The sequence below is a fragment of the Schistocerca cancellata genome, chromosome 3 (genome assembly GCF_023864275.1).
Source record: "Schistocerca cancellata isolate TAMUIC-IGC-003103 chromosome 3, iqSchCanc2.1, whole genome shotgun sequence".
Lineage (NCBI taxonomy): Eukaryota > Metazoa > Arthropoda > Insecta > Orthoptera > Acrididae > Schistocerca > Schistocerca cancellata.
In genome coordinates this window covers 390893784-390919656 of record NC_064628.1, presented here as the reverse complement: position 1 = coordinate 390919656, position 25873 = coordinate 390893784, and the positions used below count along the sequence as shown (strand labels likewise).

The following is a 25873-nucleotide window of genomic DNA, read 5'->3' as shown; positions in this document are numbered from 1 at the left end:
CTCCTCTGGCTTCAGCTGTCAGGAAAGAAAGGGCAGCCATTTCTCCACAGAGTTGAAGCCGGCATAAGGACGACAGGTGGAAACAGCCCATATTATTGTCCACCAACATGTGTCCAGATACTTTTGATAAGATAGTGTATGAATACAGTGTATTAGTCACTGTGGTATCTCGCTGAACAACATCTCCGTAGTATGACAGATAGTCTTCTTGAAGCACGGCTCGGCTGGAATTGGGAATTGGTTTTACCACAGGTTCTTTTATATGTCTTATAAAGTAACGGTCACTACACGGAGATGACAAAAGTCGTGGGACAGCAATATGCACGTCCACAGATGGCGGTAGTATGACGTACACAAGGTATAAAAGGGCAGTGCATTGGTGGAGCTGTTGCTTGTACTCAGGTGATTATGGGAAAAGGTTCGGACGTGATTCTGGGAGCACGATCTCAAGTCGTTAGGAAATTCAGTACTCCTAGATCACCAGTGTCAAAACGGTGCCGACATCACCAAATTCCGAGCATTTATCTCTGACCACGGACTACGCAGTGGCCGAAAGACTTCACTTCACGACCGAGAGAAAAGGCGTTCGTGTAGAGTATTAGTAGAAACAGACAAGCAACACTGCGTCAAATAACAGCTGAGACAAACGTTGGACGTTCGACGAACTAATGCGTTAGGACAGTGTGGCGAAATTTGGCGTTAACAGACCGACGCGAGAGCCTTTGTCAACAGGACGACACCACCTGCAGCGCCTCTCCTGGGCTCATGACCATATCAGTTGGACCCTAGACTGGAAAATCGTGATCTGGTCAGATGAGTCCCGGCTTCAGTTGGTAAGAGGTGATGGTGGAGTTCGAGTGGGGCGCAGACCTCACGAAGCCATGGTCCCAAGATGTCAAAGCTGGTGGTGGCTCCATAATGGTGTGGGCTGTGCTTCATGGAATGGACTGGGTCCTCTGGTCCAATTGAACCGACAATTGGCCGGAATGGTTATATTTGGCTACTTGGAGACGATCTCCAGCCATTCATGGACTTCATGTTCTCAAACAACGATGGAATTTTTATGGATGACAATTTTTCATGTCATCTGGCTACAGTTTTTCGTGATTGATTTGAAGCATATTCTGGACAATTTGAAGGAATTATTTCACCACCAAGACGTGAATCCCATAGGACAAGTTATCCACGTACGCGTACACCACCGTTACTCTACCACTCTACCACGCAAACATAGGGGTTACACACGTTTGGTGTGAGACGTTCCCTGGGGGGGGGGGGGGGGGAGGAGGAGGGGTTTCCACCGGGGGCCGAAACGTACAATAACCTTGAAAGAGTGGTTCGGTGTGGGGCGGCGGAAGGGTGATGTGGACTGCGGTAGTCGCCGTGGGGTCGTGGACAACTGCGGCTGCGGTGGGGACGGACCCTCTCCGTCGTTTCTAGGCCCCCGGTTAACATACAATACAATACCCATGGCTTTTGTCATCTCAGTGTAGTGTCACACGGAATTTCCAAGGTTTGAGAATTTCAATACCACCAGAAAGAAACCTCCAGGAAGACTTCTAGTCTAGGCGCGCAGTCCAGAACCGCGCGACTGCTACGGTTGCAGGTTCGAATCCTGCCTCGGGCATGGATGTGTGTGATGTCCTTAGGTTAGTTAGGTTTAAGTAGTTCTACGTTCTCGGGGACTGATGACCACATCTGTTAAGTCCCATAGTCCTCAGAGCCATTTTTTGAAGACTTCTAGTAAACTTGTAAATGAAGCTTGAAACTTTTGAATGAATATGTATTTCGTAGGCCTGCCAAAGGTACGATTATTGTTTCCAGTTTTGAAACAATCAGTGGAAAGCATTCGTTTAATTTATTGTGTGTCGCTTATAAGTGTCTTGTTTGATGCCGATACTATGCATATGACAAGTCTGTAAATAGCTAGCTTCAAGAAGTACATGAAACTGGACTTACGTGAAGACACTGGACGGAAGAGTTGACAGCCGGTTGTTGGAGAAATCGACGACGCGCAGATTCGGCATCCCAGAAAAAGCGTCCTCGTGAACGTCGCTGATGTTGTTCTTGTCCAGGTACAGCTGCATGACCCTGTAAAGGAAAGGGCAGGCAGTTTTCAAATGAACAGCACGGCTCCATCCATGACAGCAGGGAGGTGGTGAGCCAGAGCAGTCCGTAACCTTACCACACAGCCTGTTCGCGGCGCTTACACCTCGGAATGTTCTTTAGAAATCACTAATGAGCGCGTAGCGGAGGGTACCTTCTGTCATACCGTGTATAAGACTTTTTTCTCGCCAATACCATGAACGGCCAAAGGCCTTGCCCAGTGGTAACAGCGGTTCCTGCCAGATCACCGGAGTTAACCGGTGTCGGGCTGGACTAGCACTTGGATGGGGGACTACCCGGTCTGCCGAGCGCTGTTGGCAAGGGGGGTGCTCTCAGCCCTTGTGAGTCAAACTGAGGAGCTACATGATTGAGAAGTAGCGGCTCCGGTCTCGTCAGGTGACATACAGCCGGGTGCTGACCACGTGCCCCTCTACATCTGCATCCAGTGACGCCTGTGGGACGAGGACGGTCCGGCGGCCAGTTGGTACTTTTGGGCCTTCAAGGCCTGTTCGGACGGAGTTCAGTTTAATAACATCAGAAGCCGAATTTTTTATTTATTTTTCAACTTTAGGTCACACAACTCGGTAAAATAACAGCATTAGATTTCTTAGCAAGTCATCACCACGCGATATCAATGCGTTACACTTCAGTTTTGAGATGACCCCAAAGAAAAAAGTCCAGTTGATTGATGTCCTAGAAATAAACTGCTTTCAGCTGTATATGAACTTTTATTTACAGAAGCACGCCTGATTTCGCGAAGTCGAACCACTTCTTAAGGTGTACGTACGGTAGTACAGCGTTGAGCCCATTATATCAGAAGAGGCGAGACTCAAACTTCACAAAATACACTACTGGCCATTAAAATTGCTACACCACGAAGATGACGTGCTACAGACGCGAAATTTAACCGACAGGAAGAAGATGCTTTGATATGTAAATGATTAGCTTTTCAGAGCATTCACACAAGATTGGCGCCGGTGGCGACACCTACAACGCGCTGACATGAGGAAAGTTTCCAACCGATTTCTCATACACAAACAGCAATTGACCGGCGTTGCCCGGTGAAACGTTGTTGTGATGCCTCGTGTAAGGAGGAGAAATGCGTACCATCACGTTTCCGACTTCGATAAAGGTTGGATTGTACCCTATCGTGATTGCGGTTTATCATATCGCGGCATTGCTGCTCGCGTTGGTCGAGATCCAATGACTGTTAGCAGACTATGGAATCGGTGGGTTCAGGAGGGTAATGCGGAACTCCGTGCTGGATCCCAACGGCCTCGTATCACTCGAGATGACAGACATCTCATCCGCATGGCTGTAACGGATCGTGCAGCCACGTCTCGATCCCTGAGTCAACAGATGAGGACGTTTGCAAGACAACAACCATCTGCACGAACAGTTCGACGACGTTTATAGCAGCATGGACTATCAGCTCGGAGACCATGGCTGCAGTTACCCTTGACGCTGAATCAGAGACAGGAGCGTCTGCGATGGTGTAATCAACGACGAACCTGGGTGCACGAATGGGAAAACGTCATTTTTTCGGATGAATCCAGATTCTGTTTACAGCATCGTGATGGTCGCATCCGTGTTTGGCGACATCGCAGTGAACGCACATTGGAAGCGTGTATTCGTCATCGCCATACTGGCGTATCACCCTGCGTGATGGTACGGGGTGCCATTGGTTACACGTATCGGTCACCTCTTGTTCACATTGACTTTGAACAGTGGACGTTAAATTTCAGATGTGTTACGATCCGTGGCTATACCCTTCATTCGATCCCTGCAAAATCCTACATTTCAGCAGGATAATGCACGACCGCATGTTGCGGGTCTTGTACGGTCCTTTCTGGATACAGAAAATGTTCGACGGCTGCCCTGGCCAGCACATTCTCCAGATCTCTCACCAATTGAAAACGTCTGGTCAATGGTGGCCGAGCAACTGGCTCGTCACAATATGCCAGTCACTACTCTTGATGAACTGTGGTATCGTGTTGAAGCTGCATGGGCAGCTGTACCTGTACACGCCATCCAAGCTCTGTTTGACTCAATACCCAAACGTATCATGGCCGTTATTACCGCCAGAGGTGGTTGTTCTGGGTACTGATTTCTCAGGATCTATGCATCCAAATTGCGTGAAAATGTAATCACATGTCAGTTCTAGTATAATATATTTGTGAAATGAGTACCCGTTTATCATCTGCATTTGTTCTTGGTGTAGCAATTTTAATGGCCAGTTGTGTAAAATGGTGTTACTCGCAACAAGCAGAGCGTCATAGATCAAATTCTCCAGCCGAAACACTAACATGCCAAAAGCGCATTAACTTCATACTAGGAAGCGTTGGACAACGCTGCAATAGCTACGTCGTACGGGGCCACACTGCTGGTGAACGTGTTCATGTCTGCCATGGAGGAGGGCATTAACGCTCCACACACATAGCACAAAAGCTACAAACGTTTTTGCTCGTATCCAGATATCATGGGAATGACTGAGGCCCCTGTCACACAACACACCAAATAAACTGTCGGGTGCCTGAGAATTAAGGACGCATTTGAATTTTGCGCCATTTTGTAAAATGACAATTGGCAGCTGTGGTTTTTTCATGTTTGTTATCTGCAATCCTAGCGTGACAGCTTTCGTGTGGTGACCATTGTTGTTTCTTGTTTATTTTCGTCACGAAATAGGTGAGAACTGAGCAACGTATCGAAGTGATAGAAAGTTATTACAAAAACAGTGGATGTCACACGGTGACCGTTCGTGAATTGCGTGAGGCAATCGGTCGTAATGCTGCTCCAATCGAACCATCAGTCCGGAAGTTGATCCGAAGTTTGAAACCACGGGCTCTGTTTCAAAGAAGAAAACGGGGCGACGGCGTTCTGTTTGAACGCAAGAAAACGGTTCGCCGACGAGCGCAACAATTGAATTTATCACCAAGTTCACTGCATGAAATCCTTTCAAAAGATCTGAAAATGCATGCGTACAAGAATCAACTTACACAAAAGCTGAAGCCTCAAGATCATGGGGAGAGACATCGATTTGTTTAATGGGCCTCGGCTCGACAAGCGCTTAACGAGGACTTTGCAAAAAGAACTATTTTTTCAGACGAGGCGCACTTGTACCTCAGTAGGCACGTCAATAAGCAGAACTAAAGAATTTGTGGTAACAAAAATCCATCGATGAGGCGTCCACAACACACGACTGTGTGGTGTGAGTGCTGGGAAGGAGGAGTGATCGGCCCGTACTTAACCTGAAAATGACGAGGCCACCGTTACCGAAACGTGCACTCTGATTGGCTTTTCCCTTTTATTGATAAAAATTACGATTTCTGGTTTCAACAAGATGGTGCGACATGTCACACATCCCGCGAAACGATTGCTCTGCTGAATGATAAGTTCCCTTGCGTGGCAACCAGGAATTCCAGATCATGCGATCTTACGCCTTGTGACTTTTTTTTTGGTGGGGATTTGTGAAATCAAAAATTTACTTGAACAAACCAAAAACAATACTCCAATTGACGGATGAAATTAAAACGGTTATTAACGCCATACCACCAGATGTTTGTGAGCGCGTCATCGAAAAATTCAATGAACGCATTGCTCATTGCTGCGCGGCCTTGGGTGGTAGTAAAAAGTATAGAATGTTTCATACATAAATGAGAGATGACGATCAGTTTGGCTTTAGAAAAGGTAAAGGCACGATGGAGGCAATTCTGATGTTGATAATGGAAGCAAGACTAAATAGGGGTAAGCTATAGGGAGAGAAGAATAATAATATACACTCCTGGAAATGGAAAAAAGAACACATTGACACCGGTGTGTCAGACCCACCATACTTGCTCCGGACACTGCGAGAGGGCTGTACAAGCAATGATCACACGCACGGCACAGCGGACACACCAGGAACCGCGGTGTTGGCCGTCGAATGGCGCTAGCTGCGCAGCATTTGTGCACCACCGCCGTCAGTGTCAGCCAGTTTGCCGTGGCATACGGAGCTCCATCGCAGTCTTTAACACTGGTAGCATGCCGCGACAGCGTGGACGTGAACCGTATGTGCAGTTGACGGACTTTGAGCGAGGGCGTATAGTGGGCATGCGGGAGGCCGGGTGGACGTACCGCCGAATTGCTCAACACGTGGGGCGTGAGGTCTCCACAGTACATTGATGTTGTCGCCAGTGGTCGGCGGAAGGTGCACGTGCCCGTCGACCTGGGACCGGACCGCAGCGACGCACGGATGCACGCCAAGACCGTAGGATCCTACGCAGTGCCGTAGGGGACCGCACCGCCACTTCCCAGCAAATTAGGGACACTGTTGCTCCTGGGGTATCGGCGAGGACCATTCGCAACCGTCTCCATGAAGCTGGGCTACGGTCCCGCACACCGTTAGGCCGTCTTCCGCTCACGCCCCAACATCGTGCAGCCCGCCTCCAGTGGTGTCGCGACAGGCGTGAATGGAGGGACGAATGGAGACGTGTCGTCTTCAGCGATGAGAGTCGCTTCTGCCTTGGTGCCAATGATGGTCGTATGCGTGTTTGGCGCCGTGCAGGTGAGCGCCACAATCAGGACTGCATACGACCGAGGCACACAGGGTCAACACCCGGCATCATGGTGTGGGGAGCGATCTCCTACACTGGCCGTACACCACTGGTGATCGTCGAGGGGACACTGAATAGTGCACGGTACATCCAAACCGTCATCGAACCCATCGTTCTACCATTCCTAGACCGGCAAGGGAACTTGCTGTTCCAACAGGACAATGCACGTCCGCATGTATCCCGTGCCACCCAACGTGCTCTAGAAGGTGTAAGTCAACTACCCTGGCCAGCAAGATCTCCGGATCTGTCCCCCATTGAGCATGTTTGGGACTGGATGAAGCGTCGTCTCACGCGGTCTGCACGTCCGGCACGAACGCTGGTCCAACTGAGGCGCCACGTGGAAATGGCATGGCAAGCCGTTCCACAGGACTACATCCAGCATCTCTACGATCGTCTCCATGGGAGAATAGCAGCCTGCATTGCTGCGAAAGGTGGATATACACTGTACTAGTGCCGACATTATGCATCCTCTGTTGCCTGTGTCTATGTGCCTGTGGTTCTGTCAGTGTGATCATGTGATGTATCTGACCCCAGGAATGTGTCAATAAAGTTTCCCCTTCCTGGGACAATGAATTCACGGTGTTCTTATTTCAATTTCCAGGAGTGTACAATACGTACAAGAGCCGTGAGGGAATAATGTGTGCACGATCAAGACTGGAGTGCTCGGATTAAAAAGGGTGTAAGACAGGGATGTACTCTTTCGCCCCTACTGTTCAATCTGTACATCGAAGAAGCAGTCATGGAAATAAAAGACATGTTCAGGAGTGGAATTAAAATTCAAGGTGTAAGCATATCATTGACACGATTCGCTGATGACGTTGCTATCCTGAGTGAAAGTGAAGAACTACATGATCTGCTGAATGGAATAAACAATGTAATGAGTACAGAATATGGACTGAGAGTAAATCGAGGAAAGACGCAAGTAATGAGAAGCAGCAGAAATGACAACAGCGAGAAACTTAACATCAGGATTGATGGTCACGAAGTAGATGAAGGTAAGAAATACTGCTACATAGGCAGTAAAATAACCAGTGATGGACGGAGCAAGGAGGACATCAAAAACAGACTAGCACTGTCAAAAAGGGCATTCCTGGCCAAGTCTACTAGTATCAAACATGGGCCTTAATTTGAGGAAGACATTTCTGATAATGTACGTCTGGAATACAGCATTGTAGGGTAGTGAAACATGGACTGTACGAAAAACGGAACAGACGACAATCGAAGAATTTGAGATGTGGTGCTACAGATGAATGCTGAAAGTTGGTTGGACTGGTAAGATAACGACTGAGGAGGTAATACTCTCTTTCAAATTCTGAAGGTGGCAGGGGTCAAATACAGGGAACGAAAGGCTATTTACAATTTGCACAGAAACCAGATAGCAGTTATAAGAGTCGAGGGACATGAAAGGGAAGCAGTGGTTGGGAAGGTGTAAGTAGGCTGTTTATGTTTTTTTATTGGCAACGTTACGTAGCGCTCTGTATGAAAATCACTGGCTGTGCTGTGTGCAGTCTGTGGCTAGTTTGCATTGTTGACTGCCATTGTAGTGTTCGGCAGCGGCAGCTGGACGTGAACAGCGCGTAGCGTTGCGCAGTTGGAGGTGAGCCGCCAGCAGTGGTGGATGTGGGGAGAGAAATGGCGGAGTTTTGAAATTTGTAAAAATGGATGTCATGAGCTGCTGTATATATTATGACTTTTGATGACTATTAAGGTAAATACATCGTTTGTTCTCTATTAAAATCTTTCATTTGCTAACTATGCCTAACAGTAGTTAGTGCCTTCAGTAGTTTGAATCTTTTATTTAGCTGGCAGTAGTGGCGCTCGCCGTATTGCAGTAGTTCGAGTAACGAAGATTTTTGTGAGGTAAGTGATTTGTGAAAGCTATAGGTTAATGTTAGTCAGGGCCATTCTTTTGTAGGGATTTTTGAAAGTCAGATTGCGTTGCGCTAAAAAATATTGTGTGTCAGGTTAAGCACAGTCCTTTATATAATTGTTCTAAGGTGACGTTACATATGGCGACCCTGCCAGGATTCGAACCTGGAATCTTCTGATTTTTTCTTGTAGTTTGTGTATTTAGTGTAGCTTTTGTTTATTGCTAGTGCGTAATTATAGAGAGAATTTCCTTGGTAGTTGTGGTTTTTCATTGTTGCACAGTAAAACAGTTGTGGCATGCATGTAGATTTGCACCAAGTATTTCGCAGCTGCGCTTGCAATTAACTAGATATTATTTTCAGTTCTATGTTAATGTGTTCTCTTATTTTTGCTCTTCAAATTGTGTTTTTTTTGTGTTGTCGTGTGAAATATTGTGACAATAATGGCGTGTGAAAAACGTAATACTAGGCTCCAAAGTAAATTGAGAAATGACAGTGAAGACGAAAGCAGTGTGTTAGCGCCACCGAGTAATGAATTAACTAATGTTGAAAGTAGTAATTTGGTAATTGTACATAGGGAAATGGAGCGGGCTGTAAACAATGGTGTAGACAGTGAAACAATTAGTCAACAGGGAAGCATTATCGATCGATCGGTCGGCAACAGCTCCCCTCAGGAATCCGAAATGACAGAACACAATATTGCAAATACTGTAGACTTAGGTTTTGGGTCCTCACCGTTTTCTCAAATGAGTCAAAACACATTTTCTGCTTGTCAAAATGTGAATCTTGCTGGTGCAAATGCACTGCCGAAAAGCGTAGTGGAACAGATTCCAGACACTAATGCATTGTTATTACAATTAATGCAACAAATGGTACAAAATCTTCAAAAGTTAGACACAATGGAACAAAATCAGAGACAAACACAGCAAAAGCTTCAAAAGTTAGACACAATGGAACAAAATCAGAGACAAACACAGGAAAAGCTTCAAAAGTTAGACACAATGGAACAATACCAGAGACAAACACAGCAACAGTTAGACACAGTGGAACAAAATCTTAAAAAGTTAGACACAGTGGAACAAAATCTTCAAAAGTTAGACACCACACTTGAACAAACACGTGAAGATTTAACTACTGAGTTACATAACATCGAATCGAAATGTCAAAAAATCTGTAATGACGTAAAAACACAAATTTGTGAGCATTTCCAACCTATTTTTTCACGTCATGAAAATGCATTACAGAATCACGAAGCAGCCATAAAAGAACTGCAAACTATTGTTCATGAAAATCATGAGACCTTGCAAGCTAAATTTGACTCAGTTACATCTACCGATTCGGTTACGCAACTTGCAAAAACTCAGGAAAATTTAAAGGACACAGTAGATACCCTGAAAATTGGTTCAGAAAGACACATGGAGGAAATAAGTACACTATCGGAGAAAGTAGCCGAACTTTCGGATCAGGTCACTAACTTATCTACAAAGGTAGATGATGATCTGAATGACACAAGACCCGTAGCCTTCACTGACACAGAAGAGTATGAACAAATAAGAAAATTCAAACAAAATCAAAATCAAATCAATGTTGCTGTTGTTGTGGTCTTCAGTCCTGAGACTGATTTGATGCAGCTCTCCATGCTACTCTATCCTGTGCAAGCTTCTTCATCTCCCAGTACCTACTGCAACCTACATCCTTCTGAATCTGCTTAGTGTATTGATCTCTTGGTCTCCCTCTACGATTTTTACCCTCCACGCTGCCCTCCAATGCTAAATTTGTGATCCCTCGATGCCTCAGAACATGTCCTACCAATCGATCCCTTCTTCTAGTCAAGTTGTGCCACAAACTTCTCTTCTCCCCAATCCTATTCAATACCTCCTCATTAGTTACGTGATCTACCCACCTTATCTTCAGCATTCTTCTGTAGCACCACATTTCGAAAGCTTCTATTCTCTTCTTGTCCAAACTAGTTATCGTCCATGTCTCACTTCCATACATGGCTACACTCCATACAAATACTTTCAGAAACGACTTCCTGACACCTAAATCTATATTCGATGTTAAGAAATTTCTCTTCTTGAGAAACGCTTTCCTTGCCATTGCCAGTCTACATTTTATATCCTCTCTACTTCGACCATCATCGGTTATTTTACTCCTTAAATAGCAAAACTCCTTTACTACTTTAAGTGTCTCATTTCCTAATCTAATTCCCTCAGCATCACCCGACTTAATTTGACTACATTCCATTACCCTCGTTTTGCTTTCGTTGATGTTCATCTTATATCCTCCTTTCAAGACACTGTCCATTCCGTTCAACTGCTCTTGCAAGTCCTTTGCTGTCTCTGACAGAATTACAATGTCATCGGCGAACCTCAAAGTTTTTACTTCTTCTCCATGAATTTTAATACCTACTCCGAATTTTTTTTTGTTTCCTTTACTGTTTGCTTAACATACAGATTGAATAACATCGGGGAGAGGCTACAACCCTGTCTCACTCCTTTCCCAACCACTGCTTCCCTTTCATGCCCCTCGACTCTTATAACTGCCATCTGGTTTCTGTACAAATTGTAAATAGCCTTTCGCTCCCTGTATTTTACCCCTGCCACCTTCAGAATTTGAAAGAGAGTATTCCAGTCAACATTGTCAAAAGCTTTCTCTAAGTCTACAAATGCTAGAAACGTAGGTTTGCCTTTTCTTAATCTTTCTTCCAAGATAAGTCGTAAGGTCAGTATTGCCTCACGTGTTCCAAATCAATACACAGTACAAAAGAGAAATCTGGGAAGTACAAGATCAGTTGACACAGGTAATACAAGAATTACGTATTTCAGAAGACACTCGCGCCCCAATACGGGAAGAGGGACATAGAAATACGGAAAAGCCACAAAATAATAACACAGGGCATTTCGGTAATTATGATAGGAATTGGCAAGGTACACCGAATTTTGAGATGGAACCGCCGACACGACGTAACAATGACCGATATGCTACTCGCCGACACGATGATTTTGACTATAAGCTGTTCATTACTACACGTAAACTCAAAACGTTTAAGAATTCTGCCAACGACATTCATCCACAAGCATGGCTCCATCAATTCTATCATTGTTTCCCTACTAACTGGTCATTGGAGCACAGGTTAGAATTTATGTGTGGCTACTTAGAGAATGAACCAGCTGTAAGAATGCGATCGGTCATTCACGATTGCCACAGTGAAGGAGAGTTTTACCATGCCTTCCTCTCAGCATATTGGTCTCAAGCCACACAAGACCGAGTAAAACATGGCATCATAATGATGAAACATTTCGAACAATCTGAATTTTCCAGTCTTGTGAAATATTTTGAAGACATGTTGCACAAGAATCAGTACCTGTCAAACCCATACAGTCCCTCAGAACTCATCCGCATTTGCTTAATCAAACTGCCTGAACATTTACGACATATTATTTTAGCAGGACGTTGCAAAGATGACATTGAAGCTTTTCAGGGACTGTTACAAGAATTAGAAATTGACACAGACAGTCGCGGGATGCGAAAACAGGAAAACAATCACTACAGGTCACATCCGTCACAATTCCGTGATGACAGAAACAATAACTGGACACGACAATTCTATTCTTACAACGTAAATCGTGACCAAAAGAGACATCACCTGTATAACAACCACTGGCAGAGTAATAGTTACAGAGAGAGATCGCATTTCCATAGTAATGAATATGACAGAGACACTCATAGAAACAGACAATTTGGCAACCAGAACAATTATTATCACGAGAGACAGAATAACTTCAGACGCAACGGTCCAGCGCGCAGTTACGATTCAGGGAGAATTTCTCCACCACTTAACCGACAAGAAAGAAAGTACAGGAACTACCGACATAACGACAGACCTGAATTTCATCAGAACTGGCGGGATTTAAACAGAGCAGAGCCCTCTCGGCAAGGCGAATTTGTAGAAGTTAGGTCTCCTAATCCCAGTAACGACGCGCGCCAACAAAGGAACAGACAATGATTCGCACCGGAGGCAGCCGAGGCAGCCGCGTGCGCCGGCTGGCTCGGAGAAAAATAACATAGACGCTAACCTTGAGCAAAATTCCAATATTCTTTACCAACGTATACCACATGATAATTGCATTAAAGTTGAAACTCTGCATACTAGGAAGAGCAAAGGACTACACCACATTTCACATGTAAAACCATTATTTGGGAGATAATCTGCTTTTTAACTTAGTCTTTGCTATAAAATTTTTCACTTCATGTTACTAGTACTCTTTTTCAATCTTAGAAACTGTTAACATGCAACTATGTTTTAAAGTTAAATATCCAGTCAAGAACCAAGAGAACTTATTTCAACGGAAATTACGAATGCATTGTTATAGTGAACAGACGACACAGTGTTGTATTTGTACATTCTTGCTTGTTAGTTGGACGATTACGTAACGACTATCAGGCTTACATACTTAGGACATATACTGGTACTGCTAATGAGATTTTCATGCAACATTTTGGTTTGCTTGAGAGTGGATTCTGGATTTGAGGTGCTTTCTGTGAAATGCCAGATGACACAGTGGTTGGTTTATGTGACAGCTACACGATTATATCACGACACTATTAATGAGTGACAATTTACAATGTAGCTTTTGCGGTGTTTCTGTTTCATATCTGTACAGTTTTTCTGAATTATTCTGGAATGTAAAACATGTTTTAGTAGTGACTTTTGTCATATAGCTACAATGAGACAGCCTCTTTCGTAGCACAACAATACGTTACAGCACAGTACGTTCTTCATCACAACAATAAGCGTAATAACTAAGATATCTATACGCACAGCATTTCACTTTTGTTTTTCATGAGGTAAGTACATTGGCTTCTGCAGAACTTAGCTTTCGGAGGAAAATAACTACGACACTTCCACAGAGATTATCTTACAACAAGATGCACATTTAGCGCTACAGGACACGCATTTGAGTGCTTAATTTTGTACTTAAACCATTTATTTTTCAAGATTTTTGAAATACAAAGAAAGTTTTCTGTGATACATGTCATTCCATTGCTGTAATCTGTAACACCTGAGGGTATAATTACATTAATCCTCAGGGGGGTACACGCTTACTTTGTGTACCATGTGTGTGGCAAGCACAAGGAGCCCTAGCTAATATGGTATTTGCTTATACAACTTTACACATCGGTACCATATTTCTCCAACACAGAATTACACAGTATCTGATCATTTAACTGAGAGAGACAAACTTTTTTATTACATCAGTGACACATGTTTACGCAATTACACCGTTGGATAACTTCACACTTACGAAATTGTATTTTGTCTGTACTTTGTGAACTCTTCATATTTTTTTCGGAACCATTGTGATACTATGAGAGCTTTGAATGATATATTTGGTATGGGATCACGATTTTTAAAGTACGTTTGAGGCAGATGACACTTTTGACATGAGCAGAGAATTTTTTTAGGTTTTGAAATTATTGGAGGAAGCTACGACGATTTTGAGAGCTGACTGAGGTGTTATGATGTTATTATTACGACGACGATGTGTATTATGCGGCTGAGGTATGTTTATGATTAATAGGCTGAGGCTATATGAGTTATTTGATTATGCTTCATATTTATAATGATGAAATATTGAAGAGTGTCGATGAATACGTATATGTGTAATAAGGTAAGGAGTAATGAATAGTGGGTAGGGACTCTTGACTTATGAAAAAGGATGTTGGAAACCAAGAATCGTACTTTAAGAGTTATGAAATGTGTGTAAATGCGTGAATGTATCACAATGCCGGCAAAAATTTTTTGGACACTGTTATATTCATAAGATTTTGTTTCTACACATTTGCAACGCAAATTCTTGACCTTTGAAATATTTTTATATGAGACTGTCACTGTAGCAGAAACTGCTGTCGTAAATATTTCCGTAAGAAAGTTGAGTGACCACCTGCACGTAATGCGTTTTGGGCGCCCAGCTGAGAGGTAGTCGTCTGACAAAAGAAAGCCATTAGGTGAAAAAAAAGGGGAGGCCATTATCCTCGCCGTTGACATTCCTTTAGAGAAAACATTGCAAATGCGACACCCTCATTATTTGTAAAGATACTTACATCTGCACACCTGATTATGATAAGCGTCTTTCTACGAGAGTTGAGAGAATTCCTACTAACTTATGAAATGTCACATGACTACTGAATGATATTTTTATGTTTTGGTTTGCGTAAATGCTTATTTCATTTAATATCTGGTTTCCAGCTGTGTTGCAGTGTTAGTTTTATAAAATAAACTTCGATGCATTTGCTAATGTGAACACTTTCTGTCAACAGATCTATTAAATAATTATTTTATGGCCCACATTCTTCGATAAAGGAGCTCTTGGAATGGAAAGAAAAATAAGAAGGGACTAATAAAAGTAACTGCATATATAATTTTCTTTTCAAGTACTTGGTAATTTCTTTTGCAGAATAAGTTGTGGTGCACCACTTTAATTACATAGACATTAGGATGTGAATATGCATTTCCCTTGTCTGCATTGTTGTCTTTAGTGTAATATTTTTTCTGCTTGAGATATGTCATGCTTAGGTATAAATTACTGCTGTTTGCCAGGCATAGTGTTACTGAATTTGACGTTGTATTACGCTGTTAAGCCAGTTTTACTACTAATTTATTTATCTAGTTTCCTGCACAGTGCCTTATATTAGTTGTAGTACTGCAATTGCTTTGCCTATTTAAAATTTTTGTCCTTGATGTTTGTGTTATTTGTTTTGTGCTGCTGCATTGCCTCGTCCCTTAGTTTAGGATCTGAGCTCAGTAGATTTAAGTTAGCTTAAGAGGGGGTAGACTATATAAGAAACTGACTATGGAGAATAGGAAAAGAATGCATTGCGAAGTTTTATGAAAAAGATTTGGGCCAAAATGAGTATTGTACACTGAGAAATAATTACTTTGAAAGAAATATGAATAGAATACACAAAGCAGGTATGGATAGGACTTTCTGAGAATAATGATGAACGACGGGAGATCTCCATGCAAAATACTGCAGTAAAACAAACCCTGTCCTTTCCCTTTGTGTTATCCCACTATGTGTTTGTGTACCCTTGTGTATTTATGTTCTTCCTGTCTTTATATGTTTATCTGATAAGACTTATGTTGTAGAATTTTTCTAATACTCAGCTACATGAACTATGATGGGGAATACTGTTATCCTCAAATATACTTTGCATTAATAATATGTTATTTTCTTTGTAAAGATGTTTAGACATTATGTATTCTGTTTTGTTTTGTTGCTAATGTGTGAAGTTGATGCTTCAAAATTTATTCTGATCTTTTATGTATTTACTTATGTCATAAATCCTGTAACACTGATGTATATGTTTATTTCTATTCTGTTGTAAAGCCTGTACTACAAATGTTATCTGTATTGTTATGTTTTAATGATGTATTTTGTACCTTTGTTATTGTATTCTTATGTTATAAAATTGTAATTGACACCAGTTCATCAAATTAAGTAACTTGTAAGTGACATTTCACTGCACACGTTTCTGTTGCTCATAGTATATGGACAATATGTGAGAAGTTGGGGCTCTTAGTGTTTACATGTGTGTTAATAATTCAGCAAGGGACTGGATAACAGCATTGCTGGTTCTAAGCACAATTCCAAAAACTTTGTGAGTGCACAAGTGGTGGTTATGGACTTGCTCTATTATCCGCAAGACTCTTCAACAGTGATTGTGCACCTGCACAGTCGCAACGAATGGCTGCTAGCCATCTCTACAAGGACTACAGTGGGTCTTCACCTATGATGACTCACCAATACCATTATTTCTACAAGGACTACAGTGGGTCTGCACCTCTGGTGGCCCACCAATACCACAATCTCTACCAGGACTATAGTGGGCCTGTCCACAATTTCTGCAAAGACTGCAGTGCGTCTGCACCTCTGGTGGCCCACCAATACCATACTCTCTACCAGGAGTACAGTGGGTCTGCTCTGTGATGACCTACCTACCAATCTTCTTCAAAATGTCGAATGACTCTGCTGTGGGTTTGCTCTGTTGTGGCCCATTACCTGTCTGCATGTCAAGAGTCAGCACTGTCTTTCCGTTGGAAGCACAACAGTACTTCTTTAAAACTGCATGGAAATCCACTACTTCTGTGTGCAATTTCTTTTACTAATAAGACTTTGTGAAAAAAAACTGTAATTACTATTATGATGAATGATCAGCACTGTCTTTATGGTCTGTGAGAAAATTTTAGCTTTTGACCAGCATTGTATCGATAAGTGTGTGCATTTGATTTCTTTGTTATTGTAATTATGAAAAATTTTATCAAATCATTATTGGCCACTGCCCAAAAAAATTTGTAAAATTTTTTGTGGGGAGCATGGGGGCTATGTAAGTAGGCTGTTTATGTTTTTTTATTGGCAACGTTACGTAGCGCTCTGTATGAAAATCACTGTCTGTGCTGTGTGCAGTCTGTGGCTAGTTTGCATTGTTGACTGCCATTGTAGTGTTCGGCAGCGGCAGCTGGACGTGAACAGCGCGTAGTGTTGCGCAGTTGGAGGTGAGCCGCCAGCAGTGGTGGATGTGGGGAGAGAAATGGCGGAGTTTTGAAATTTGTAAAAATGGATGTCATGAGCTGCTGTATATAATATGACTTTTGATGACTATTAAGGTAAATACATTGTTTGTTCTCTATTAAAATCTTTCATTTGCTAACTATGCCTATCAGTAGTTAGTGCCTTCAGTAGTTTGAATCTTTTATTTAGCTGGCAGTAGTGGCGCTCGCCGTATTGCAGTAGTTCGAGTAACGAAGATTTTTGTGAGGTAAGTGATTTGTGAAAGCTATAGGTTAATGTTAGTCAGGACCATTCTTTTGTAGGGATTTTTGAAAGTCAGATTGCGTTGCGCTAAAAAATATTGTGTGTCAGGTTAAGCACAGTCCTTTATATAATTGTTCTAAGGGGACGTTTCATAAAGGGAGTGAGACAGGATTGTAGCCTGTAGCCAATGTTATTCAATCTGTATACTGAGCAAGCAGTGAAGGCAACAAAAGAAAAATTCGGAGTAGGAATTAAAATCTATGGAGAAGAAATAAAAACTTTTAGGTTTGCCAATGACATTGTAATTCTGTCAGAGACAGCAAAGGACTTGGAAGAGCAGTTGAACGGAATGGACAGTATCTTGAAAAGAGGATATAAGATGAACATCAACAAAAGCAAAACGAGGATAATGGAATGTAGTCGAATTAAGTGGGGTGATGCTGAGGGAATTAGATTAGGAAATGAGGCACTTAGAGTAGTAAAGGAGTTTTGCTATTTGGGGAGCAAAATAACTGATAATGGTCGAAGTAGGGAGGATATAAAATGTAGACTGGCAATGGCAAGGAAAGCTTTTCTGAAGAAGAGAAATTTGTTAACATCGAATATAGATTGAAGTGTCAGGAAGTACTTTCTGAAAGTATTTGTATGAAGTGTAGCCATGTATGGAAGTGAGACATGGACGATAAATAGTTTAGACAAGAAGAGACTAGAAGCTTTCGAAATGTGGTGCTACATAAGAATGCTGATGATTAGATGGATAGATCACACAACTAATGAGGAGGTACTGAACAGAATTGGGGAGAAGACAAGTTTGTGGCACAACTTGACTAGAAGAAGATGTCGGTTGGTAGGACATGTTCCGAGGCATCAAGGGATCACCAACTTAGTATTGGAGGACAGCGTGGAGGGTAAAAATCGTTGAGGGAGACCAAGAGATGAATACACTACGCAGATTCAGAAGGATGTAGGTTGCAGTAGGTACTGGGAGATGAAGAAGCTTGCACACGATGGAGTAGCATGGAGAGCTGCATCAAACCAGTCTCAGGACTGAAGACCACAACAACAACATGCGTAGAATCCGAGTGGTAGGGAGTATGTGGAAAACACTGATAAGGAGAATGGACAGGGTAATAGGACATCTGTTAAGACATGAGGGAATGACTTCCACGGTACTAGAGGGAGCTGTAGAGGGTAAAAACTGCATGAGAATGTAGGTTGTAGCTGCTGCTCACAGATGAAAAGTTGGCACAGGAGAGGAATTTGTGGTGGGCCGTATCAAACCAGTCAGAAGACTGATGATCACCCCCCCCCGTCCTACCCACCCCCCCACCCACACACACAAAAATGAGAGAAGTTACTTAAAGTACTTGTAAAAAAAAACTTTATATTTTCAATAAATTTTGTATGTTCTATAGCACTTTAATAGTCGTCCCTACTTACCGGACGCCCTCTACGAAATATTTCACCATAAAAGCAAAGAGATCAAGGATGGAGGATGACCGAGGGGGTAGACGAGTTGACTGGTTACTATAGGATACCATACTCTTGATATTCTCCTAATGTCTCTTTAAATTTTCTGTAGACAGTATCTATGTCACTCCAAGTGATATATTCCTCTGCATCGTTGCATTTGTCCTCTAGCCATCCCTGCTTACCGATTTTGCACTTCCTGTCAATCTCATTTTTGAAGCGTTTGTATTCCTTTTCGCCTCCGTCTTTCACTGCATTTTTATATTTCCTCCTTTCATTAATTAAATTCAATACCTCTTCTGTTACCCAAGGATTTCTACTAGCCCTCGCCTTTTTACCTACTTGATCCTCTGCTGCCTTCACTACTTCATCTCTCAAATTTACCCATTCTTCTTCTACTGTATTTCTTTCCCCTATTGTTGTCAGTCGTTCCCTAATGCCCTCTGTGAAACTCTCTACAACCTCTGTTTATTTCAGTTTATCCAGATCCCATCTCGTTAAATTACTACCAATTTGCAGTAGTACATATGCCAGTAAAACACTGAGCCCATGGTATGGGGAAGAGGGAGGACTCAGCCTTCCGAAAATAAAATACTATTACCCGCAACAAGCAGGCCCCATAGATCAAATTCGCCAATTGAAAAACTGGCATGTTAAAAGCGTGGTAACTTCATACTAGCAAGTGGCGAACAGCCCCAACCGCCTAGCTGTGCAGGACCACACTGCCAGTTAATGTGTTCGCCTGTGTCGCTGCAGTGGACACTAGCGCCACCAAACACACACAGCGTGATAGGTACAAACATTTTCGCACGTGTTCAGATATCATGGGAATGACTGAGGCCCCCATAACACAAAACTATCATGCAACTATAAAATACTTCACCATATAAAACTGATAAAACCAAATAGACCAGACGCAAGAGCATATAACAACAAGCCCTGGATCAATAGCCAAACAGTCGAAAAACTATAACAAAGTTAAATAGTATATCGTAATGCCTTGTAAGAGGTCCATGACTAAGGAGTTTATTGCTAGCGCACTCGAGCAAATGTAACTTCAATGGATTGCTCACGCGCTGCCTGCGATATGTATGCTACAATAGAATCGCAGACCGAAGAGCAATGTCGGCAGTAGTAGTTGTAGTAGTAGTTCGCAGTCGGGCGGGTGGGTCAGGTCGCTCTTAGAGAGTAGTTGTCTAGTTGTATAGCTCACAGAGAGTGCTTGTGTCCTGTATGGAATTACCAGGGCCGGTCATGGAGAGCCATGGCGGTGCCTGAGCGATGTAGTATAAGGTAAAAGCAAAAAAAATATATTAATATTTATTGCCGCTTGAATACGTAATTTGCAACAAGTCATTTTGTATTATTGTTACGTCAAAGTCACATGTAAATAATTTTCAATAATTTTTCAATAATAATCTTTCTTATAAAGATAACTTTTGACAGTAATTCATCTGAATTTCAAGTTTTTACTAATTTCTCATGCCAATTATCGCAGATAAAATCAATGGTTATTCATAAATAACACAATCTAGTGGCTAGCATCGCACTGGACTGTGCCAGAAAAATTTCTTATAGGAGCAGATATATACGCGTTATCTGGCGACTTAATTGAGGTAAGAATTTTCAGTTTATTCAGAATGACCTTTCAGGGCCATGACGCAGTATTGCTGACGTCCATATTTACCAGTTTAGGTTCACAGTCACTTAATTATTGAAAGATTATATATGAGTCACAATTTTTTTGAGAGGTTAGCCACATTATTATTGTGAGGTTACGGAGATAATTTATCTATTGGGAGGTTACAACCTTATCTCGAATTGATTATTAAGGGCGGTTTGGGATATAGCTTTAAACTCTGCGTAATTTCAACCTGTTCTAGAATGTTAAGGTCTGCCCCTTTACATCTCTGTGTAAGACGTTTAAATTATTAACTACACTTGTTATGGAGTGACCAGAAGCACTGATGTGGTTATTTGAAGTAGACTTCGAATTCCTCACACTTTGGTGTTCTCGGACCTTAGTAACAATCCCTCTGCTAGCCTGCCCCGCATACCTTACTGAATTTGCCGCAGCTGATGCAATAGACACCATCAGCGCCGTACTTTTCAAAGACTACCCTGTCCCTGTGTACAAGTCTTTGGCCAAGATCCTGTGGAATAAAGAACGCTGGCTTTATCTTTTTCGTCCTTAGCTTTTTGCCTACTTTTTGCGAAAGTAGTCTTAGAGAAAGCTTTTGACAATGTTGACTGGAATACTCTCTTTCAAATTCTGAAGGTGGCAGGGGTAAAATACAGGGAGGAAAAGTCTATTTACAAATTGTACAGAAACTATATGGCCGTTATAAGAGTCGAGGGGCACGAAAGGGAAGCAGTGATTGAGAAGGGAGTGAGACAGTGTTGTAGCCTATCCCCAATGTTATTCAATCTGTATAATGAACAAAAAAATTATAAGGCATGTGGAGAAGATCAGGTTTTTGTTGAAATGTGAAAATACGCAAGTGACACAGTCAAGACCTCCTTACACATGGCTCTAACAAAAATTTGGGCAACAGAACAATTTCCCGAACATTGGACCACAGCTATCATCCACCCACTACACAAAAAGGGAGATAAGAGCAACCCAGATAACTACAGAGGAATCTCTCTCCTAGACTGCACATATAAAATTCTATCCAAGATCCTATATGAAAGAATCAAGGAGCAATTAGAACAGGAGTTAGGGGAATATCAGGGAGGTTTCAGACCATGGAGAAGCTGTGCAGAGCAGATAATTAGTTTAAAATTGATTATGGCATACTACAAGAAACCGAACAAACCTCTGGCAATAACATTTGTAGATTTTAAGAAGGCATAAGACTGTCTCCACAGACCTTCAGTATTAGAAATTTTAAGAAATCTAGGACTCCATCCAAAATTAATTAAAATAATACAACTCACTCTAACCAACACCAAATAAAAAGTGAAGTTTAGAGGAGAAATTTCGGAACCATTCCTCATAAAAACAGGCTTAAGACAAAGTGACTGCCTGTCACCATTACTTTTCAACTGTGCACTGGAATACATAATGAGAGAATGGTACAAGGACAATCCAAAGAGGATAAGAATTGGAAGTGCAAAAGATGATATTAGCTTAAACTGCTTGGGATTCGCTGATGATCTTGCTCTCCTAGCCAACACCGTTCAAGAAGCCAGGCAACAAGTGAAATCACTACAAGAAATAGCAGAGAAAGTAGGCCTTAGAATATCATTGGAAAAAACGGAGATTATGCTAACTGATCCACCACTTGCAAACAAAATTACAATAGGAGAACAGGAAATCAAAATTGTTGATAAATTTAAGTATTTAGGCGAAATAATAACATACAATCTAAATGAGAAGCCATCATGGCAAAATAGAATAAAAAAACTGAACTATGCAAATTACATTACCAAAACTACATACAACAAAAAAAGCCTATCTATAGATGCAAAATTAAAACACTATAAAACAGTTACACAACCAGAAATAACGTATGCAGCTGAAACTATCTTCAAAACAAGTAATACAGCAGAAATTGACAGAATACTAAAAATAGAAAGAAGAATAATTAGGACATGTATAAATAAACAGTATAAAATAAATGGACATTGGAGAATAGCATCAAATGAAACAGTATATAAGAAAATAGAACCAGTCCTGAGCACAATCAGGAAGAAACGCATCTCATTCTTTGGACATCTGATGAGTACTCCAGAAAACAGAATTAGTAAAAAAAAATAATACAAAAATTGTGGAATAGCAAGAGCGACATTAAATGGATCACAGAAATTAAGGACGATATAAAAGAACTTCAAATTACAGTAGATGACCTAAAAAACAAGACAGAGAAAACCAGAATACTGCAAGACCCGCAAACCAGACTACAAATGAAAACCAATAAAAGGAGTACAGGAAGAGTTGTCTCAGATGAAGAAAGAAAGAAAATATCTGAAAGAATGAAGAAATATTGGGCAGACAGAAGAGCAAAACACATTTCATATAAGAATAGCCTCTAATAATTATATTACCTAAATATATTAAGTTATTGCCGAACCAAATTGTATCCATTTGTAACAACTTGTTTAGAACTTTGTATTTTTGACTACAGTGGTCCAATGAAGGCCATAAAATAAATAATAATAATAATGAACAAGCAGTAAAGGAAACAAAAGAAAAATTTGGAGTAGGAATTAAAATCAGTAGAGAAGAAATCAAAACTTTGATATTTGCCGATGAGATTGTAATTCTGTCAGAGACAGCAAATGACCGGGAAGAGCAGCTGAACGGAATGGATAATGTCTTGAAAGGAGGATACAAAACGAACATCAACAAGAGTAAAACGAGGATAGTGAAATGTAGTCGAATCAAATCAGGTGACGCGGAGGGACTTAGATTAGAAATTAGACACTTAAAGTAGTGGATGAGTTTTGATATTGGGGGAGCAAAATAACTGATGATGGTCGAAGAAGAGAGGATATAAAATGTAGATTGGCTATGGCAAGGAAAGCATTTCTAAAGAAGAGAAATTTGTTAACATCGACTATAGATTGAAGTGTCAGGAAGTCCTTTCTGAAAGTATTTGTATGGAGCGTAGCAATGTATGGAAGTGAAACATGGACGATAAATAGTTTAGACAAGACGAGAATAGAAGCTTTCAAAATATGGTGCTACAGAAGAATGCTAAGATTAGATGAGGAGATACAGCTTGACTAGAAGAAGGGATGAGTTGGTAGGACACATTCTGAGGCCTCAACGGATCGCCTGTTTAGTACTGGAGGAAAGCGTGGATGGCAAAAATCTGAGAGGGAGACCAAGAGATGAATACACTAAGCAGATTCAGAAGGATGTAGGTTGCAGTAGTTGCTCGGAAATGAGGAGGCTTGCACAGAACAGAGTAGCACGGAGAGCTGCATCAAACCAGTCTCAGGACTGAAGACCAAAACAACATGTACGCCTGAAGAAGGGGTTTGATATCGCGAAACAGCTGATAGCGGTTTACTCCTGGAACACGGATTTCTTCAGCTGCGGTTGCCCTCATCAGGAAAACTATTTCTACCAGACCATTGAGATCAGACCATCTTGGAGAGCAACGTACAGGCCCATCATGGATAATATTGGCACGTCTTAATATTAGTGACAAAATGAGCCGGTGACAAGTCACACACGTACCTCATTCCCCAAGCATGGTCCGTGACTTAAACTTGAGCACAATCATTTGTTCTGACTAGCATTTGATTTCATACTGAAGTCTGTGGTGGCTCGTAACAACACATTCGCCCATCATCTACATCTGTACGATAGTCTGCAGTCCAGACTTAAGTGCTTTGCAGAGGGTTCGTCGAAGCTCCTGCAGACTGTTACAAGGCCACTCTGGAACAGCGCGCGGCAAAAACGAACACTTACATATTTTCGCGCGAGCTATGATTCGTCTTATTTTATTACGATGATCAGTTACCTCTGTGTACGTTGGCGTCAAGAAAAGATTTTCGCATTCTGAGTGGAAAGCTTGTGACTGAAATTTCCTGAAAAGAGCATGGAAAAATGCCTTTGTTTTAGTGATTGCCACCCGAACTTTCTTCCTAATTTCCGTGTAAATACAATGATTTCACAATCATTACGTTTTAGAGGCATATGCTCATCTTTTATTTACCAAAATAACACTGTTTTTACTAAATATTATGTGCTCCCACGATTATCTGTTACAAGATGGTGATCTTAATCTGACATTTCGTGGGGAACCAATATCTTTCTTAATTCATGGGCAACTTTGAGTTTGACAACATTTTAAGTGTCCTGCAATATATGTTAACTGAAGAAATGTATGATGAAATAAAAGAAATTATTCAGATAGTGAAGGGAGACGAAAATTTAATAGTCATGTGTGACTGGAATTCGATAGTAGGGAAAGGAAGAGAAGGAAACGTAGTAGATGAATATGGATTGGGGGTAAGAAATGAAAGAGGAAGCCACCTGGTAGAATTTTGCACAGAGCATAACTCATTCATAACTAACAGTTGGTTCAAGAATCATGAAAGAAGATTGTATACATGGAAGATGCCTGGAGATACTAGAAGGTATCAGATAGATTATATAATGGTAAGACAGAGATTTAGGAACCAGGTTTTCTATTGTAAGACAGTTCCAGTGCAGATGTGGACTCTGACAACAATCTATTTGTTATGAACTGTAGATTAAAACTGAAGAAACTACAAAAAGGCGGGAATTTAAGGAGATGGGACCTAGATAAACTGATTAAACCAGAGGTTCTACAGAGTTTCGGGGAGAGCATAAGGGAAAAATTGAAAGGACTGGGGGAAAGAATTACAGTAAAAGAAGAATGGGTAGCTTTCAGAGCTGAAATAGTGAAGGCAGCAGAGGATCAAGTAGGTAAAAAGGCGAGGGCTAGTAGAAATCCTTGGGTAACAGAAGAAATATTGAATTTGATTGATGAAAGGAGAAAATATAAAAATGCAGTAAATGAAGCAGGCAAAAGGAATACAAACGTCACAAAAATGAGATCGACAGAAAGTGCAAAATGGCTAAGCAGACATGGCTTGAGGACAAATGTAAGGATGTAGAGGATGGTCTCACTGGGGGTAAGATAGATACTACCTACAGGAAAATTAAAGAGACCTTTGGAAAAAAGAGAACCATTTGTATGAATATCAAGAGCTCAGATGGAAACCCAGTTCTAAGCAAAGAAGGGAAAGCAGAAAGGTGTAAGGAGTATATAGACGGTCTATACAAGGGCTATGTACTTGAGGACAATATTATGGTAATGGAAGAGGATGTAGATGAAGATCGAATAGGAGATATGATACTGTGTGATGAGTTCAACAGAGCACTGAAAGATCTAAGTCGAAACAAGGCCCCGGCAGTAGACAACATTCAATTAGAACTACTGACAGCCTTGGGAGAGCCAGTCCTCACAAAAGTCTACCATCTGGTGAGCAAGATGTATGAGACAGGCAAAACACCCTCATACTTCAAGAAGAA

At 41.6% G+C, this 25873-nt stretch overlaps 1 protein-coding gene across 1 annotated transcript in view; it reads right to left on the bottom strand.

Annotated features, from left to right (window-relative positions):
• The window catches only part of LOC126176327 (uncharacterized), a 148041-nt gene that overhangs the window by 49793 nt on the left and 72375 nt on the right, over window positions 1-25873 (bottom strand). The window contains exon 3 of the mRNA XM_049923478.1: window positions 1960-2091. Within this exon, the coding sequence (XP_049779435.1) occupies window positions 1960-2091 (132 nt within the window). The remainder of the gene's footprint in view (window positions 1-1959; window positions 2092-25873) is intronic.